The following is a 19,512-nucleotide window of genomic DNA, read 5'->3' as shown; positions in this document are numbered from 1 at the left end:
ATTTACAAATTCACAAATGATAAATATACAAATTTACAAATCCTTAGAGTGTAGTAATTTTAGAATTTAAAAATTTCGAAATTCAGATATTTACAAATGTTCAGATTTATAGATTTTGAAATCACCAATTTTCAAATTAAAAAATTTCCAAATTTATCAATGTTCATAATGAACATTTGAATGTTTAACGTTACAAATTTTCAAATATTCCAATAAAAAAATTTTTTAATTCATACATTTTGAAATTTAGAAATGCATGGACATAGAAACTTAGTACCTTAAGGGTTAAAAAAATTTAAACACAAAGAATTTTATAACCTAACCTAAAAATGTTCAAATTCTTGAAATTACAAATTCTTAAACGCTTACTTAGAAATTTCGAAATATGCAAATTACATGGTGCTGCATTATAGCCCTCTTTTTATATTATCAATTGTTAAATTTATAGCAAAGTACAACAAAAATTATCAAAATTTTTTCCGCCTTTTTGTTCGAAGACAGTTACAAAAATATTCCATGTAACAAAGGAAAGACCTTTAGTCAGTTATCTAAATTAAAACTTTAATCCCGTAATACCAACGTATTATTGTGTCTCAATTATCTCTGCCCATTTTCGTTCTTATTCATTTCACACAATTTTATCAGCGATCTCATAATTTTCGTCGCTTATACCACATTATCTCATTTTTCCGTCAGATAAATTACTTTTTTACAGTAGCAGCGTTTCTTTTTCTTTCTCTAAATTATTATAGACCAATAATATTCATTGCAAGCATAAAACACATCGGCAATTCGCGATTCGCAGACGAGCTAACACGTAGCAATTAGCACCAGGGGTAATCAAGGCATTTGCATTTAAATGGTAGTCGAAAGGTGCATAATAAATCGTCTTGCGGTCTCGACCCATAATTGTGCACGTTCTTCCATGGTCTCCACTCACCGAGAGTGGCCGGAAACCGCAAAATTGTCGTGTATCGAAATTGAATCGTGTCGCAATGAATTTTTCACGCGATTTTGCCCGTTTTAACCCTTTTGCCACCAAGAACGTAGTCGTCCGATACCAAGCATTTACGTATGAAAATAGCAAGCGTGCGATGAAAGTTTTTTGATGAGATTGAATGTATAAATGTTTCGTTGCAAATTTTATATACTTATGATTGTATGTATATGAGGACAATATATTTAGTAAAATACGAAAGCATTTTCTAATACAGATAATTGTAGCGAAAGGGTTAAAAATAATTTGACGATAATTTTGAAAGGAAGAAGTAGTTAACGTTTATGTGTGTACACTGTTTATGTAACATGGATGAATTCATTACAATATGAATATTATTCCGGGATTTTAATATAGAGTTATACTTTATATTCTACATAGATGTAGTTAATTTTTAGAATTAAAAAAGTTGTCAATAACGTTTGAAAAATTATCCTCGAATGTATTTGTTGTACTGATAATAAAGTGGACGTAAAATTAGATGTGAGTGTATTTTCACTTTGACTCGATGAGCATTAAATTATAACATAATAATGGTAACAGTACAAATGAATATAACATCAAAATTATTATTACTTATTTTCATTAAGATGTCAATTTTAATTTTTATAAGGTGCATATCTGTGATAGAGACAATTTTTAATATTCTATGTCCAATTAATTAAGCCAATTTTTTTTTTGCAATTTCAATTATACTAATTTTTTAATTGCAGGTGTTTATCTTAAGACAAACTTATATTTTACTATCCAGTACGTACTTAGCAATTAAACAGTAAAAAGTTTCAAAAATAAAATGTATAGAAATAAAGTATAATAAATATTAAGAAGCAAGAAAGTTCAATATTTTGTATAATATTCCAGTTTTAATAATTAATTCTTTAATAAAAGAAAATATTGATACTTTACATATCTTTCGCACTAAATCTATATTTTTATCTTATAGATATGATGATGGATGAAGGAAAAGTTTATTAATTGTTAAAAAATATATTCACAGAATGAATTAATGGAATACGTACATGAGTATTACCGTCAAACATAAAGATGATAATAAAAATAATAAATGGCAGGTGATGGTAACGTTTAATGATTATTTAAAAATTTGTAACTTTAAAATAGAACACATGTCAACATACCCTCTATTTGTTTTACCTATTAAAATACTTAATGGACTGTGTACACATTTTATTGGCAAACCCACTATGCAGTAAAGAAACTGAACATCATAAAAAAAGTCAACCAGCTTTACTGAAAATAAAATTACTATTTGCTTTCATTTCCATGAACACAACGTGACGATAAAACCGGCAAAGAAAAATATGGCGGACGAAAGCATACTATCGCGTATTCCAGTGACTCATGTAAAACAAAATGAAAACAATAAAACAGTAAATAAATTTAAATTGTCCCGTTCCGCCGTAAAATTTTCACTTCCATATTTGTTTAAAAGAGAAACGACTGCAAAACATGTTTCTAGTGCATTATTCATAAATGTTTATCTTTATTACAAAATTTAGAACGGAAAAAGTGTTTTCATCGCTTTGTCTTCCGAATAAATTCTCGTAAATGTATTATTTTCATTAAATAAAATAGTGCTTTAGAATCAATGCGATTTTATTTAGTAACTTTATTTACAAACTTCTTAAAAAATGAATTATTTAGAAACTTCTAGATTGTGTTTTATTGAGTACCTTTTGCATTGCATTTTATTGCATAACTTTTAGATTGCACTTTATTGATTAACTTTTAAATTGTATTTTATTGAAGAATTCCTAAATTGTATTTTATTAATAATTTTGATATTGTGCTTTATCGAATAACTTTTGCAATGCCCTTTATCGAATAACTTTAATATTGCGATTTATGATATAATTTTGGAATTGTATTTTAACTTAATAACTTTTGCATTACACTTTATCGAATAACTTTTATATTGTGTTTTATGACACAGTCTTGAAATTTTATTTTATTTAATAGCTTTGAAATGGTTTTTTATCGAATAACGTTCAAATTTAAACGCTTTTAAATTTCTATTAAAACAAGCTGTCATATATTGTAAAATAATAACAAAGTCTTGTGTTGAAAGGATGTAAATTAAAACTGACTTTAGATAAATGCTGTCAGAGGACAATTTACAGGTATCCATATCGTTTTAGCCATTTATCGTGGCAAAAGGAAATAGCGACCAATGTGTTTCACGTGGAAACGTCCACATCTATCCAAACCTGTAAATTCCACTTTCGTTGCATCTTTTTTCGTGTAAAATTTCTGTTGAAATCGATCTTTCTGCTTCAGATAACATGTATGAATGTGCACGCGTAGAAATAACTAATAGGTCTTCACTTTTTTTCAATTTTGTACATACGTATAATTTTGTATTCAAATAGGTAACTCATCCAGGTAGACATCGTTGTGTGGTGCATTATCAATTTATTTTTTTGTTTATATCTGTTAATAATATTTTTCTTCAATTATTTTGATCAATGTAGTTTTATTCTAGACATTTATTATGAAGATTTAATTTACTAAATTAATACTAAATTTTTAACTCGATTAGAACACTGATTTATATATAAATTACTTTGAAAAGTTTTATTTATTTTATTTTAGAAATTTCACATCGATGTCCATAAACTTTTATTTATTATGACATGTTGAAATGAAGCAAGTGACAAAATGGACAGGGTATCCGAATAAAGTATGCATATTTTGAAATTTTTATGTAAAAATAATATAAAAAGTTCTGGATGGCGTATTAAAAGTAGTGATGTTGAAAGAAATGATTTTAACTCCTAATTTTGAAATATCTAATATAACATCAAAGTAATCCACATTTATTTTGTATTTTAAATTACGTAATCAGAGTACCTGATATCATGAACATATCAGATTCAAGTATATCGATTTAAAACGCACAACATTTGATGCAATCTAGATGCATTTCTCTATATAAAATTAAACACAATAAAATTGATAGTAAAGGAAAAAATATAATTAGTATTCAACTATTACGTTGCAAGTACAAATGCAAGCAGACTGTTTAATGATTAATTCAATGAATTAACTATTGACGTCGGTTGAATCATTAAATATTAAAAATATGAATTATTACACATGCTGAACTACTTAATACAACAATTATCGGCGTAACTAGACACTCTTTATGGGGCAACTTTTAAATTTTAAATTAGGGATTTGAAAAATTTAGAAACTGAAGAATAGATTTGAAAATATGGAAATTTTTAATTTGACAACTGAGGAACTCAAAAATTTGAGAACTTAGAAATCTACAAAGTTGAAAATGTGGTAATTTACAAAATTATAAAATTGGAAGATTTGAAAGTTTGGAAACTGGAAAATTGGAGACTTAAAAAGATACGAAATTTTGTAATTGGGGAACTCGAGGGTTTGTGGATTTGAAAATTTAGGTTTTTGGAAATTTTGGGATTTGAAAATTTGGGGATTCAGAATTTTAAACATATGAACGTTTGCAGACTTGGGAACTTGAAAATTTAGAAACTGGTGATTTAAAAATGTTGAGAATTGAAAATTGAAACTTTTGTAAATTTAGAATGTTAAAAAAGTAAGAATTTACAAATTTACTAAATTAGCAATTCAAGGATTTGTAAAATGAAAATTTTAGAAATCCGAAAGTTTAGAAATTTCCAAATTTGAAAACTTGACGAATTCAAGAATTCAGATATCCGAAAATTTGAAAATTCGTTAACTTCTTTTTGGGAAACCAGAATCGTTGCCTAATTACGCCAACACTAACCATAGAAAACAACGTTAGTTACTGAAATTTTTCAACCATTCTTTTGTACCGATTTTTATCTCGAAAAATATTGCATTTAAATCTCTGAAAAAACATATATTTTTAATTCGTTTATCGAAACCCAAACCAGATAAATGAAGCTATTCAAATGTTTCAGTTATAAAATTTCATGTAAATTTATAATCAAAATTTTATAATCTATATATTCTTCCTAACTTCTGAATTAATTTACTTCATAACACTGTCTTCACACTTGAAATACTGAATTTATACTTATTAAATTTAATTCAGATTTAATACTGAGATCTGATACCTAGGTTTAGTAATTACAGCACAACATTAATATTACTTTATAACTTTCAAATTAATCACAGATTTTAAATAAATAATAAATAATTTGACCAACAAATGTGCCTACAGTTGATTCTCCGTGTTTCGACAACCCATTTGCAATAAACTCTGCAATATCACTGATTGAGTCTCATCAAAATATCACTGATTCAGCCTCATCAAAATATCACTGATTCAGCCTCATCAAAATATCACTGATTCAGCCTCATCAAATATCACAGATTAAGCCTCATCAAAATATCACAGATTAAGCTTCGACTTTTGACTTACCAGAACAGAAAAATAAAACTAAAAAAACAAGTGAAACAGAGAGACATGATAGATTTTTGTGCAAGGACGTAGCCAGAGTGCTTCGAAGAGAGCCCCTTCTAAAAGAAAAGAAGTGGTTTTCTCTCTAAACGAAAAGTATACAATTTACAATAATCGTGTACCGATGTCAACCGATGAGTTGGCGCGTGATCGATCCAAAAGAAGGTACCTCCATCGTGAACTCTAGCGTTACATTTCGGCAAGTGAAAATAATGACAATAACAACTGCTGAACGCAATTCGCACTATCTCATTCTCTCTTAAAATATTTGCTGTCATTGTTTTTGGCTTAATTGGTGTGTGACCGCTCGACCCAATAATACTAAGGTGAAGTGGAGTAAGTGTAGACTGGTTTTTGTAAAGTTGATATTTAAATTTAAGTATTTTCAGTCTGCTTTGTAAATACTTAACGCTGTCGATATCGAACGCTTTGCACAATTACTACTATTTAATTAATATTAACTAGGACCTTAACTTTCCTTGTACATTTTGATTTTGATAGGAAATTGTTTAAAATGTCAACTACTCTGAACTTTCCCCGACAATGGGGTAAGAGCGTAACTTGAAGCTAAATACTTTGGAACTTTATTTCATGTGCAATGGGGCAAGAGCAGAATTATTAACAAATCTGCTATAAAATGCTTTTTACTGCGTTATGCAAGTACTCTATACTGCAAACAAGTACTCTTAGCTGAAATATAAAAGGGAATATAGTGAAACAAAACAAGGAAACGAACATACTAAATTTCGCTCATATTGTAATAAAAATAGCCTGTGTACGCACTTAACCGTTTACGAACTTAGCCCACTTCACCTTACCAAAAATACGTGAGTCTAGGTGTCCATTTATCTATTCTAATCAATTGGGTCATAGCTTTTCTAGGTACGTCAGACGCTTCACGCGTTAACTCATGGGTTGACATCAGTAGAAATGCAAAATTCATGAAAATAGCAATGCAATTTACCTTGAGACAAATTTTGTTCTCCCATGAACGACAACTTGACTACGCCCTTGCCGCTTCGTTTATCTACATATTTCGATGGACGTTTTCGGTTAGTTTCGGATGCGAATCAAAGAAAGAATGTACCGTTTATCGTGCACGACCCAAAAAGCAACAACAATGTGAACAGTTGTGAAGCAAAGCGCGATCTACGTATTTTTTGTACAATAAAGCATTCCTTTCAAGCGCCGAGCCTGCATGAAACGTTCGTACTCGATTGATTTCGAAGGCAATCGTAACGAAGAAACATGATTCAAAAATGCGAACGAGGACACGTGTTCAAACGATTCCCGTATATAGGTCTTATGAAAGTTTCATTAAGTCCTGCTATTTGTCGAGTGAGTAATTCGGTTTGATATTTGTTTTTATATGCACGTTTTCGTAGATCGACGAGGTGTCAGAATGTTGTGCTTCTATAGCTGTATTTTTTAAGCTCGTGTGAAACGGCTAGATAATTTGGAAAAAATTTCGATGAATTGAGTAATCCTCGAGGTAAGGTAAAACTAGTCAAAAAGCGTTATTGTTGCGTACACGGCTGAGCAGATTAGGCTTTCCTAGGGAAATGGCGATATAGGGGAAGGAGTGTCCACCAGATAAATGCTCACTGTGGGATAAAAACTGAGAACGTTGGTAACGATTAGTGAAGAAAGTAAATTTTCTTATTTTCACATTTAGAAATTTAGAAATTTAGAAACTTGGAAATTCATAAAATAATTCTATAACTTTTGTTAATTTAGTACTAAAATATTGAAATTTTCAAACTTTCAGGTTCAGAAATTTAGAAATTTCTAGACTTTCAAATTTAAAAAAAATTAAAAAAATAATATATATATCAAATTTTCGAAGTTTCAAATTTTCCAAATTTTCGATTCTCAAGTTCTCCAATTCTAAAATATTCGAATCCAAAAATGTATATATTTAAAAATTTGAGAATTTAAAAATTTTAAAGATTATAAATTCAGAAATTCAATAATTTTGTAGTTTTGATATTTAGTAATTTTGAAACTTAGTAATTGTGAAATTTAGTAGTTTTGAAATTTAGTAGTTTTGAAATTTAGTAATTTAGTAATTTTGAAATGTATAAACATTGATTTTATTAAATTTAAGAATGTTCAAGTTTAAATTTCAAATTCTAAAGTTCAAGAATTTCTCAAATCACCAAATTTTAGCGTAAGATTACAAAGAATTACAAAGAATTTGCAAATTCTTGCATTTTCAAATTTTCAAATTTGATTTGAAATTTAAGATCTCTGACTTTTGGGATTCAGAAAAACAAAAAGTTGATGAAATACTCTTTGAAGTTACACAAACGGTGAAATACTCTTTCCCCTAGACTTGTTGTTAGGCTACGTTGCACCCGAGTGTACATTATCGAACAAGATACGCTTTCCTACGAAAAATTGCTATATAGCCAGCGTGATCTGCAGCGTATAGGACCGATTATGTCTCCCTCGAGAGAATGATAATTTGCAGGAAGAAGAGCCTATCATTCATGAAAACTAGACATAATGTTGACTTTAAGTTATTATAGCAAGTGGCAGGATTTATTTCCTCGCAACATCACTTTGTCTAACGAAAGCCATCAGTATTAAGTTTCCTTACAAAAATCAACAATGTAAGGAAGGAAAAGATAAATATGAACAAAAAGCGACCCAGCTCTAATGACCTTGACATATATTATTCAGAACACGTTCCTGATTTACTTTTTCCTATGATTTAATTGTTGTTCGTTGTTCATTAAAAAGTTATTAACCATAATGGATTAGTAAAAATCAAGATTTGCATGTAATCTGAGAACGAAAAATTTGACGATTTTCACTGCGATTTAGTATTTGGGCCACGTCTACCCGGGAGCTATTTAACCAGTTAAGTGTGTTTGACGACTATATCTGAAATTCACCGTATTTTTTAAGCGTATTTTAGCGAAAACTAAATTATATTCGTAAATTGTAATATGTTTAAAATATTTAGAGGCTAACACGAAATGAAATAAAGAAATAAAAAGTGTAAATGATTTGAGATGGATTCATAAATTCTTGGGAGCTAACTCGTCAGCGTTTGGTTATCGCGACACACACTGATACGCGCTTTGCAAACAGATCGCCACAGTTAACTGGTTAACTGGTGATTTTATAAATGAAGTCGAACAGATTTCAATTATTTTGAATTTCAGGTCATGTAATCGAGGAATACCGTTTGAACCTAATCCAAGTTAACATGTTTTATAATATAATTAAAACTGAATGTCAGAGAATGAATACCATCAATTATATGGTATAACAAGGTTGGGTTATGTTAGTTTATATGTTTTATAATATAATTAAAAATGAATGTCAGAGAATGAATACCATCAATTATATAACAAGGTTGGGTCATGTTAGTTTATATTAATGTTTTTTCAAATATCTTTTTTGTTAATAATTTTGTAATAAACAATGATTAAGTTATAAGGAAAAGTTACTCAGAATGACGACCTTGGCAATATATCTCAAGATTAAGGTCATTAGAGTTAGGTACTCTTTTGTAAATATACATTAACCGTACAAGTTAGATATACACCTGGTAATTTGCAATAGGTAAGTTTTGAATAGTAAACTCTTCTTTCTCTACATCACCACTTTCTCTAGGGGAGCATAGTGTGTTAGTGTGCTTCTCAGATCTACTCAGGAGCAGAAGTGTTACTCGTGAGCAATCAGTTATGTAGCTCTGCCTTAACATGATTGTAAATTAGTATATCTAGCAGTTATTTAAATATCGTAGTAGTCGAATATTAATGCGGTGTCACTGTGCACTCAGGTGCAACGTAGGCTTTCTAAGAATAAATGTAGAGGAGTCCTTTACTGTTTCCTTTCGATTTTGGGAGAAAATTGAATTAAATATAGACCTAGGAAGAACCAAAACCTTTCTTTATAAGATTACACACAATTTTTTTTTTTTTTTTAAGTATTTTACTTTCATACTTTTTATGTAGAATGCTATATACGACAAAGAAAATGTATGTAAATTCATTAAAAAAAATTTGTTGACAATTATCTAAATCGATACTTCCCTAGTGCGATAGCTTTTTAATACATAATCCCCTGGTCAACAGTTTTTTAGTACGATAAGTTGCCAATTCGGTCATTTTCAAGTTCGATAATTTCGGAATTCGATAATACCTAAATTCGGTAGTTTCTAAAACTGTTCATTACCAGGCTCGGTAATTCCACGACTCGATAATTTTAAATTCAATAATTTTATAATTCTACAATTTTTAGAAAACAAATAGAATTTGAAAACAATATCTATAAGACTTTCATCGACTCTACAGATAACTATTGACAATAATCTAATAATTTCCTGATTTCTTGATCCGATAATTCCCTAATACAATAATTGCCCAGTTTGATAATTCCCCAGTATAATACTTTTCCAACTCGGTAATTCTCATGTTCGACAATTTTAAAATACAATAATTCTAAAATTTGTTAATTACCAACTTGATAATTCCATGGTCTGATAATTTCCCAATTCAATAATTCCCCAATTCTAAAATTTCCAATAAATAGCTAGGTGAAAAATCAATAACTGTAAGAAATTCAACTTTTATAGACATCTGTCGGCAATTTCCTGTCTTCATATTTTTAAGCAAAATATTCAAATATTCATGAATTACCAGCTTGATCGTTCCACGGTCTAATTTCCCAATTCAATAATTCCCCAATTCTAAAATTTCCAATAAATAGCTAGGTGAAAAATCAATAACTGTAAGAAATTCAACTTTTATAGACATCTGTCGGCAATTTCCTGTCTTCATATTTTAAGAAAAATATTCCAAAGATCACGAGAACGAAAAAAGTACATCCGCAATTTTTGGTTGAGTCTTTACGTTCATAAAGAAAATAAAATCATAGAAAAATAGATGTTATCATACCATTAATTCCTTTTTCCTTATTTTCCTATTTTTTATCAAATTCAGGGTACACCTTCCATTTACACATCCATAATTATTAAGCATCCAGTATAAATAATATTTTGTTTCATAGGAAGGTGGTTAATTAATAATGACCTTGCATCAATCCAAAAATTAAAAGTATAGCTAACTGATCAGAATGTCTTCAGTAAAAGACCGTTAATATTCCATCATCCGAAATCGAAAGGAAATGGCGAAAGACTCCTTCTCCGTTTATCCTAATCCAAAGGAAGCCTACGCTGCAACCGAGTGTACATGATCGAAGAGTATGAATTACATATACGCGCGTTGAACACAGTGCGTGAAAAGTGCGAGGAATCCTTGACAAAATTGACAATGTGCGTTACTCGTACTGGTGAAAGCACGTGTCGTCGCTCACCGGCGACGTCTAAACACTGAACTCACTCACCGAAAGTTTCTGGAAGGATCGCGTTTTCGTCGCGTTTCTTGACATCTACACCTAACGAAATAGTATCAGTTTTGAGAATGACCAGGATTGTGCTAAGTACTGAGCTTTGAACGAAGCTTTGAACTTGTTAATCCGTTCGCTAACGACAAACGACATCGACAACAACAAGGAATAGTTCCAAACACATTTACAGTTCAGTAGTGACGAGATTTGAAACATTGAGTGTATCTGAGAAGATATCTTGGATTGTATTGCAACCGGGTGCTTATGCAAACTTTAAAATATATTAATAAACCTTACACTTACTTTCGGGGTGTTCCCGGATGCGAAGCTTCAAGCTGTCCCTGGCGGCGGGGAGGATGATGGTGTCGTTGTGCGCCATCTCCTTTAGCTTGGCCATTGTGTATGCCTCGTCCGCTACCACCAGATGACGTTCCAAGATTTGTTTCGTCTAAAATTGTTGAATTTTCGTATAAATGAAAATGGCAAAAATAAATGCAAAGAGAAGTCGGTAATGTAATGAAAAGTCGGTAATTAAGTATGTTCATTTATATGAACCGCTCGATTTTAATTAGATCCTCACATGTTAATAAAATAATATCCATATACTTCTTCTTTATTGTTTCTCTGTGATTACGATATTTCTCACGCGTATGAAAGATCTTGTATGAAAAATCGATCCCTCCTAGTTATTTTTCCTTATGTAATAAATTCATTTAGTGTTTAAAAGTCATTGTGTTACCTTAAATTTAATAATCTCTAATATTTTATCATAAAATCATACCCTATTTCCATCAAAAATATTTGTGGAATCAGCTATAGTTTAGATGGCATTAGCATAATCTAGATTCTAGAACGAGAGTACAGAGTAGAGATGGAATCAGAGGCGACACTCTTTGTTAGCACCTTTGATCTCTCGAAAACGCTGTCCCTCTACATTGATTGTGCAAACGAGCGGGAAATTCAAATCAAATGAATCTAATTTCATGTCAAGCTCTAATATTTTGTATTAAATTTTCTGTTTATTACTAATATTGCCTGCCGAGATATTTGCATCAATTTTATAACGTTGAAAAGTTGAAGAAGAGAAGAATGTACGAAAATGATTATTGTACGAAATATATTTGAAGAATATGTATTAAGGAAATAATTATATTGCAAATAACTTATAAGAAAATGAAAAGCTATATATGACAGGAAATTATAAATGAATGTATTACAGAGATAGGACAAAATATTTATTATAAATAAATTACTGATGAATGTGTAGGTTTAAACTATTCTTGTTTTTTGTCTAGTGTCGCATCTTGTTCGAATTTTTACTCTTTGAACATATATGCTCAGATTGAGTATACAAGGTGTTTCAAAACTAGTGCAGGTCCGAGAAATGAGTGGTAGAGGACGTGATTCTGTATAACATTTCCATTTACAAAAATCTGAAGTTTCGTTTTAGAATTATTAAGCAAACAGTAGTTATGAGACACCTTGTATATTCAGTTCGGAGTATTCTGTAAGTATGGAGTACTGGACTCAATATTTGGAATATTCTACAATTGAGAATTTGTCATGATTGAAACATCATTTTTAGAAATTTGGAACATATTTTATTTCTTTTTATGGTAAAATTTATACGTTTCCGAACTCTTAAATTGTCATATTTCCTAAACTTTTAATTTCCAAGTTTCTTACATTTCCAAATTTACAAAATTGTAAATTACCAAAATTACCAAATCCGAAGAACTTGAATTTTCTACTTTATAACTTATCAAGCTTTTAAGAGATTAATTTCCGAATTCCAAAATTTTCAAGTCCGTAAATTTGTAAATTACTGAATTACGAAGTATGAAAATAAACTCAGTAATTTAAAAATTGTTGAATTTCTTGAAACAAAATTTGAGATATTCAGATTTTCAAATCTCCAGATCATCAAATTTTCAAATTACCAAATTTCCAAATTAAGTTCCGAAATTTTGAACTTCTTAAAGTGTTAAATTTCCAAATTCTCAAGACGCTAAAAATTTTGAAATATCAAAGTTATCAAATTCCTAATTTCTAAAATTATCATATTTTTAAATTTCAAAATTTCCAAATTTTTATATCGTGAAATCACTAAATTTTTAAATCAGCAGATCTCCGCATCGTAAAATCACTAAATCTTAAAATCAGCAAATCCTGAAATCTTCAAATATTGAAATCTCTAAATCTCAAAATCTTGAAATTTCGAAATCTTCAAGTCTTGAAATCTCAAAAATCCTCAAATTACTAAATTAACAAATTCTTAATTTTTTAAATATCCAAATTTCTAAATTTATAATTTTCAAAAATTTTAAGACTTCAAAATTCTCTTTCAGTATTTTATATTTTATTCTTTTATAATAGTAATCAACGAAATACTCACGTGATAGCTGAAGTCAGGCATGAAGAGTTTCTTAGTTGTAGAGGGGTAATGGACCTCAGCTCGGCTCCAGGCGTAGTTGCGCGGAGCGAAGTAAGTAAAACGCTTTGTGGTGTCGTTTAGTTGATCGTTGAAGGAGCGTCGTTGTCCCAGGAAGTAGGTGGAACTTGAAAAGAATGAATAAACATAAGATATTGCGTCAACATCTACAGATAACTACCGATAATATTCTAATCTAATAAAGACTCAATTCGATAATTCCCTAGTCTCATAATTTCTAAATTCACTAATTCTCAAATTTGTCAATTCCCGAATTCGGAATTCGACAATTTCCAGATTCGATAATTTAGAAAATCAAATCTGACAATCACCAAGCTTAATAATTCCATAATTAGCTAACTTCTCCATCCTACAATTTTCTATAATTTCCTAACTTCACATAATTTTATAATTCTACAATTTTCAGGAACTAGATAGAAACGAATAAATAAATGTAGAAACTACATTCATTTCTGCAGATAATAATCATTGGTTCCGTAATTCAATAATTTCCGATTCGATAACTCCTTTGTGCGATAATTTCCCACTCGAATAATTTCCCAATTTGATACTTCTCTGATATACTAGTGCTCAATTCTGTAATTCTTACATTTTATAATTCTGAAATCCTTCAATGCCTATATTTGATCATTTTGGAATTCAAATACATATGTTAATCACGGTATAGAAATGTAGGGATCTTCAGGATTCAATGGTATAATAATCTAAAGTTGTAGTAATCTATGATTATAACAATCTGGGAATATAAGGATGAAGATAGTGAGAAATCTTACGATTTCATCGAATGATATAGAGATCTAGAAGAATATACATAGATATGAGGACATAAAAATTTGAGAAGGTAGAAAACTGGGAATTTAGGAATTTAGGGATGTAAGAAATTAGCAATATAGGAATTTGGATAAATAAAAATTTGGGGATGTAGGAATTAGGATGAATAGAAATTTGAAAATATAGGAGTTTGGGGATGTAGAAATTAGGATAAATGGAAATTTGGGAATGTAGGAATTTGGGGATGTAGTAATTGGGATATATAGAAATTTGGAAATATAGGAATTTGGAGATGTAGGAATTTGGGGATGTAGGAGTTTGGGGATGTAGGAATTTGGAGAAATAGAAAATTGGGGATGTAGGAATTGGGATATATAGAAATTTGGAAATATAGAAATTTGGGGATGTAGGAATATACAGATGTAAAGATCTAGGGATCTAACCCATGAAATCCCATAATTAAAACCATTACATTTCCATACCAATAGAGGTCTATTGGTACATATTAAGACGTAGAAACATAGAAATTTTGGCAAGTAGTAAACTAAGAATGTGGATATACAAAAACCTAAAAATATAGATATGTAAGTATCTAAGGATCTAAACCAGTTAATCCAATTGAAACAAAAGCACCAACAATAATATGTAACACGTAGAAACCTGAAATCACTCATTATTGGTTTGTAGTTCTCCCGTTAATTACTTCTATTTACATGTTACAGGTGTTTTGTTTCCGAGACACTTTGATGTAGAAATCCGACGTTGAACAATATATTATAGCAACCAATGTGAACATCAAGGGGATCATCAAGTTTCATCTTGTTAGGTAAGATCGTTAGGCAAACGGAGACTAGGAAGCAGTCAGTTATGCACTAGCTATATCGCCATTAGCACCTTTATACGATAGCCATCGTTATTCGATGCAGTGGATAGATGGTGATGTCAGCATTCCATCACCCCACACTCTGATACACGGACGAAAAATCTATCGACGTTACTACTTTCCTGTCATGTATGGTTTATACGTCACTGATGCGCGTTTACGAATATCAAAATCCGCAATATCGATTTTTTTACTGCTTTATTTGCGCGTTTTCGCCTCGTTGATCGAATAGAGCGGAGAGGTGTACAGTATTGAACAAAACTGGTACTCGATTTTGGTGTTGGGTAAGTTTATTATAGATGAGTGAATGAGTGAATGTTAAAGAAGTTTCGAATTTCTGAATTACTGATTTTTTCAATTTTTAGGTTTCTGAATTTCGAAATTACTGTATAATTGAATTTCTGAATTTAAAATTTTTGAATTTCTGAATTGCTGAACCGCTGAATTTCTGAATTCCTGAGTTGCTGAATTTCTGAGTTTCTGAGTTTCTGAATTGCTGAATTTCGACATTTTTTAATTTTGGAATTTCTCAATTGCTGAATTTCTGAGTTTCTGCATTGCTGAATTTCTGAGTTTCTGAATTTCTGAATTTCTAAGTTTCTGAGTTTCTGAATTGCTGAATTGCTGAATTGCTAAATTGCTAAATTGCTGAAACTCTAAAATTCTAAAATTCTTTAATTGAAAGATTCAGAAAAAAAAGAAATTCTAGATTTTCATGATTTTAGATTCCTACCATAATTCTATATTTATATGTTTAGTTTATATAGATTTATAGATTCTTAAATTCCCCAATTCCTAGGTTTCTAGATTTCTAAATTTATAGATTTGTAGATTCGTAGATTCCTATATTCGTAAATTTCTAAATTTACTATTTCTTAATCTCCTAAATTTTTTATTTCCCAAAGTCCTACATTCCAAACCCCTCAAATTCTCATTCTTCTACATTCCTAAATTCCCAATCTCCCGAACGTCCAGCATCAAAAATTTCAGTACCAACAATTTTTCAATCTCTAAAATTAATAAATTTGTACAAATTCTTATGGAAAAATAACCACCGACCTCACATGGAACCGAAAATTGGAGTATATTTCAGAGTATCGTGTTATAGAACCCAGAAATATGGAACGTTAAATAAAGAAAAGTGCATTACAGACCATGGTGATTATTTACAACTTTAAGCTTCGTGGGATAAAACATCGATGTTGTAAATGTTTAGTTACGGAGGGTCACGCGTTTTAAACTGGGTTTTATCGCTGGAGAAGTTTATTTATTGATTAGCGGGATATCGTTTAATTGGATTTTCCATTACCGACACATGGGTAATTGAAGTAACGAGAGAGGAATTAAATCACGACGGATTTAGCTCCGGGATACATCTACGATTCGAACGTTTGTAACTGCGACTGTTTCGTTGAAAGCAATCTATTGGAAGGAAAATGTATTTTAATAAATTGATTATTAACTTCTTTCTGTTCTTTGGACAAAGTATTGTAAGTGTTCGTTGTATTTATGTAAATGTATACAAATATTATAAGTAAAATACTATTTGCCTAGAAAAATATTGCAAATATGTACACAAATATTATAAGTAAAATACTATTTGACGTAGAAAAATATTGCAAATATGATACAAAAGTCTTGTATTTTTTTTAAAGATTTTTCTGAGATTTTTCATTTTTAATTGCAAAAATTATTATCAAGTATTTATTAAAATATGTTGACTTTTGTTTAGATAAAAAATCATTTTATGAGATTGTTCCTATGTGTTACGTGTAGAAATGCAAAAATTATAAATTTAGTTTAATCATTGAAAATATTTTCTTTATCTGCGTTGTTTTAATTATTTGTTATGAGAAGAAAAGTTATTTCAGTTATTATGTATTTGTGCACATTTTGCATATTATTAAGTTCAAGAGCCATGTAAAGGAGCGAGTGAAAAACTTGAGAGAAAGGCAGAATATTGGTAAATTCGCGTTTAATTGGCTACCTGGACGGTGATCTCTTTGCGTGCACAGGGACGCTTTTGCGAACCTGGGGCCGTTTAGGCCGTGGCTAGGGGGGACGTTTTTCGATGGACCCCTGAGGCCTCCATCGACCCCGATTTCGACGATGCTTTGCATCTGGCGAGGGTCCGCGGACGGAAAAATTGCATTGGTAATTTTTCCGAGACGTTCAGGCTGGTCCTAAGAGCAAAGCCGCCAGGTATTCGCAATGGTATAGGCCGGAGTGGGGGAAGGGCCACGTGATAGCGCGGGGCTCGGGCCGCTACGGCTTATCTATTGCGAGCATTCTTTCTTTCGACGACCGTCCTTTCGCTCAGTCCATTTCGTTCGCTCCTCGATACAATTCGTTACTTCGTTGTAAATTATTATTAACAAATAAAGATACGCCTTTGAGTTGCCTTGATATTATATTTGATACTGTTTTGCAATTTCGTTTTGTTCTGCATTGTAAATTATTCGATTTGATTTTGCCAATAAATATTAATTAATTAATTCCTTGAGTTCGTTATTCGTTTTGTTGTTTATATCCCTAACACTATGTTACCCACTATTTATGTGAGGTTGTTTTTACAAGAAAATGGGTTGGTAAGAGCGCTGAGTGGATGAAGTTAGTATGATTGAGATATTTTTTCGGTTGTTATGAATGTAGAAAACAAGAGAGAATTGGGGATTACTAAAGGAGTGTGCTAAGAGAGAACATGGAGTAGAGTGAAACAAATTAAAAATATTAAAATTATATCTATTGATTATTAATTACTTATTAAATATTATGAGAAAAATGGTATATAATATTATTCCCCCATAATTTATTTATTTTTATAGTTTATGTTGGATATGTAATTCTTTCCTTCTTATGGTTGGTGTGAATATGTGTGATGTCCCCTGGGTGATGTTATAACAGGTGAGAGAGAAATAAACGTCTCTGGTAAAAGAAAAGGAACACAGTGAAAAAATGTGATATTAGGAGAAATATGATGAGATTAATCAGATTAAATACTGAATATAGAATAAAGAGTCAGTAGTTATTTGTCGAATGTGTCGGTCAAAACTAACTATAAGGTGAAGTGGGGTAAGTGCAGATTGGTTTTTGTAAAGTTGGTATTTAAATTTAAGTATTTTCAGTCTACTATGTAAATACTGAACGCTGTCGATATCGAACGCTTTGCACAATTACTACTATTTAATTAATATTAACTAGGACCTTAATTTTCCTTGTACATTTTGATTTTGATAGGAAATTGTTTAAAATGTCAACTACTCTGCACTTTCCCCGAAAATGGGGTCAGAGCGTAACTTGAAGTTAAATACTATAAAACTTTAGTTCATGTGCAGTGAGGCAAAAGCAGAATTATTAACAAATCTGCTATAAAATGCTTTTTACTGCATTATGCAAGTACTCTATACTGCAAACAAGTACTCTTAGTCGATGTTACGGATAGAACTGGCCAATTGAGGAATTTCAGAGCATGGAATGAGAATTTAGAGATAAACATAAGATTTAATGAATTTAGCGGGGTTTTCGGGGACGACTGGTCAAAAGCAGCAGGCATGGCGAGTTTCCATGCCTCGAAGCCCTACGTGCACGGGGAAACCTGTGGCCGTATTCGTCGAACATCATGAGTGTCTCGGCATGAAAAACACCATCGTAGCACCGGGGGTAACCAATCCGCCCGGGAGTGGTGTGCTCACCAAAACACCGAGGGCCACTCCGCTCGGGAGAGGTGAGAACCCGGGCGGGGGCGAGCTTGCTTGCCCCGCGCTCCGGCTAGCTGTCTGCGGAATCGGTCGCACTCGAAGACGATAGATAATTAATTTTTCTAAGAAATGTACACGTGCGTGGTGCACGTGGCAATGGCACGTGGCAAAAGTGGCACGTGGCACATGCTCTGAAATTCCGAGGAAAATGCCAATTAATAAGAATTTGATCCACCGCGAAATGCCGGCGAACCCAGGTGCGTACTTCGGCAGAAAAGAAAGGCACTCCTCGGCGACGTCTCCTGATGCGTAATTTTCGAGAAACGAGTACAAAGGCGCGGACCGCTCCGTTTGACGGCGGGTACCGGCAAGTGCCGGTGCGACATCGGTATCGGCGCGCGGCGTGGCGGCGCGGCGGCTCGGCCGCAAAGGGCGGGCGGCATCGCGAGGATCGGTCGTAGAGGGATGACCGCGAAGCCAAGGTCGACGGAGGGCACGTGGCAGATTTCGAAGAAATCGGGTGGTTGCTAGGAGACATCGTAGGGGAGTGAAACGTATAAAATAAGCGAGGGCACCGGGCCTGCGGCTTCATTCTCTTATATTTGTTGCTACGCATTTCATTCTTTATATTTGGACCGTTTATTTTGAAAGTGGTGTAAGTCCATTTTTGAAAAAAAATGAGATATCACGTAATTCATGCTTAATTTAATGTACACTTTTTATATATAATTAGTCCGTATTTAATTTCTTAAAAAATTTCCATGTTTTGTATAATTTAAAATTGGTCGGTAAATGAAATTGCATAATCATCGATTATGAAAGTGGTGTAAGTCCAATTGACAGAGGTAGATGGCTTAGCAGATGGTTGCCGATCAGTAGCCTGTTGTTTTACAATTGTTTTATATTATGATT

General features: G+C 31.6%; 1 protein-coding gene and 1 long non-coding RNA gene across 4 annotated transcripts in view; one reads left to right on the top strand and one right to left on the bottom strand.

The window, feature by feature from the left end:
- The window catches only part of Fas1 (fasciclin 1 Fas1 domain-containing), a 690,358-nt gene that overhangs the window by 12,195 nt on the left and 658,651 nt on the right, over window positions 1-19,512 (bottom strand). For 2 of the 3 annotated variants that reach the window (XM_076539832.1, XM_076539833.1), the window contains 3 exons: window positions 13,192-13,354; window positions 11,100-11,244; window positions 10,794-10,844 (listed from right to left, as the gene is read on the bottom strand). In XM_076539832.1, coding sequence (XP_076395947.1) covers window positions 10,794-10,844; window positions 11,100-11,244; window positions 13,192-13,354 — 359 coding nt within the window. The remainder of the gene's footprint in view (window positions 1-10,793; window positions 10,845-11,099; window positions 11,245-13,191; window positions 13,355-19,512) is intronic. The other variant, XM_076539834.1, reaches the window with a different exon arrangement.
- LOC143265797 (uncharacterized) overlaps window positions 1-19,512 on the top strand; it is a 141,481-nt gene that overhangs the window by 24,826 nt on the left and 97,143 nt on the right. Inside the window, exon 2 of the long non-coding RNA XR_013040500.1 lies at window positions 14,742-14,845. This is a non-coding gene — a long non-coding RNA (uncharacterized LOC143265797). The remainder of the gene's footprint in view (window positions 1-14,741; window positions 14,846-19,512) is intronic.

Source organism: Megachile rotundata, chromosome 14 (genome assembly GCF_050947335.1).
Source record: "Megachile rotundata isolate GNS110a chromosome 14, iyMegRotu1, whole genome shotgun sequence".
Lineage (NCBI taxonomy): Eukaryota > Metazoa > Arthropoda > Insecta > Hymenoptera > Megachilidae > Megachile > Megachile rotundata.
Note: the sequence above shows the minus strand (reverse complement) of the source record. Positions and strands in the feature narration are given on the sequence as shown.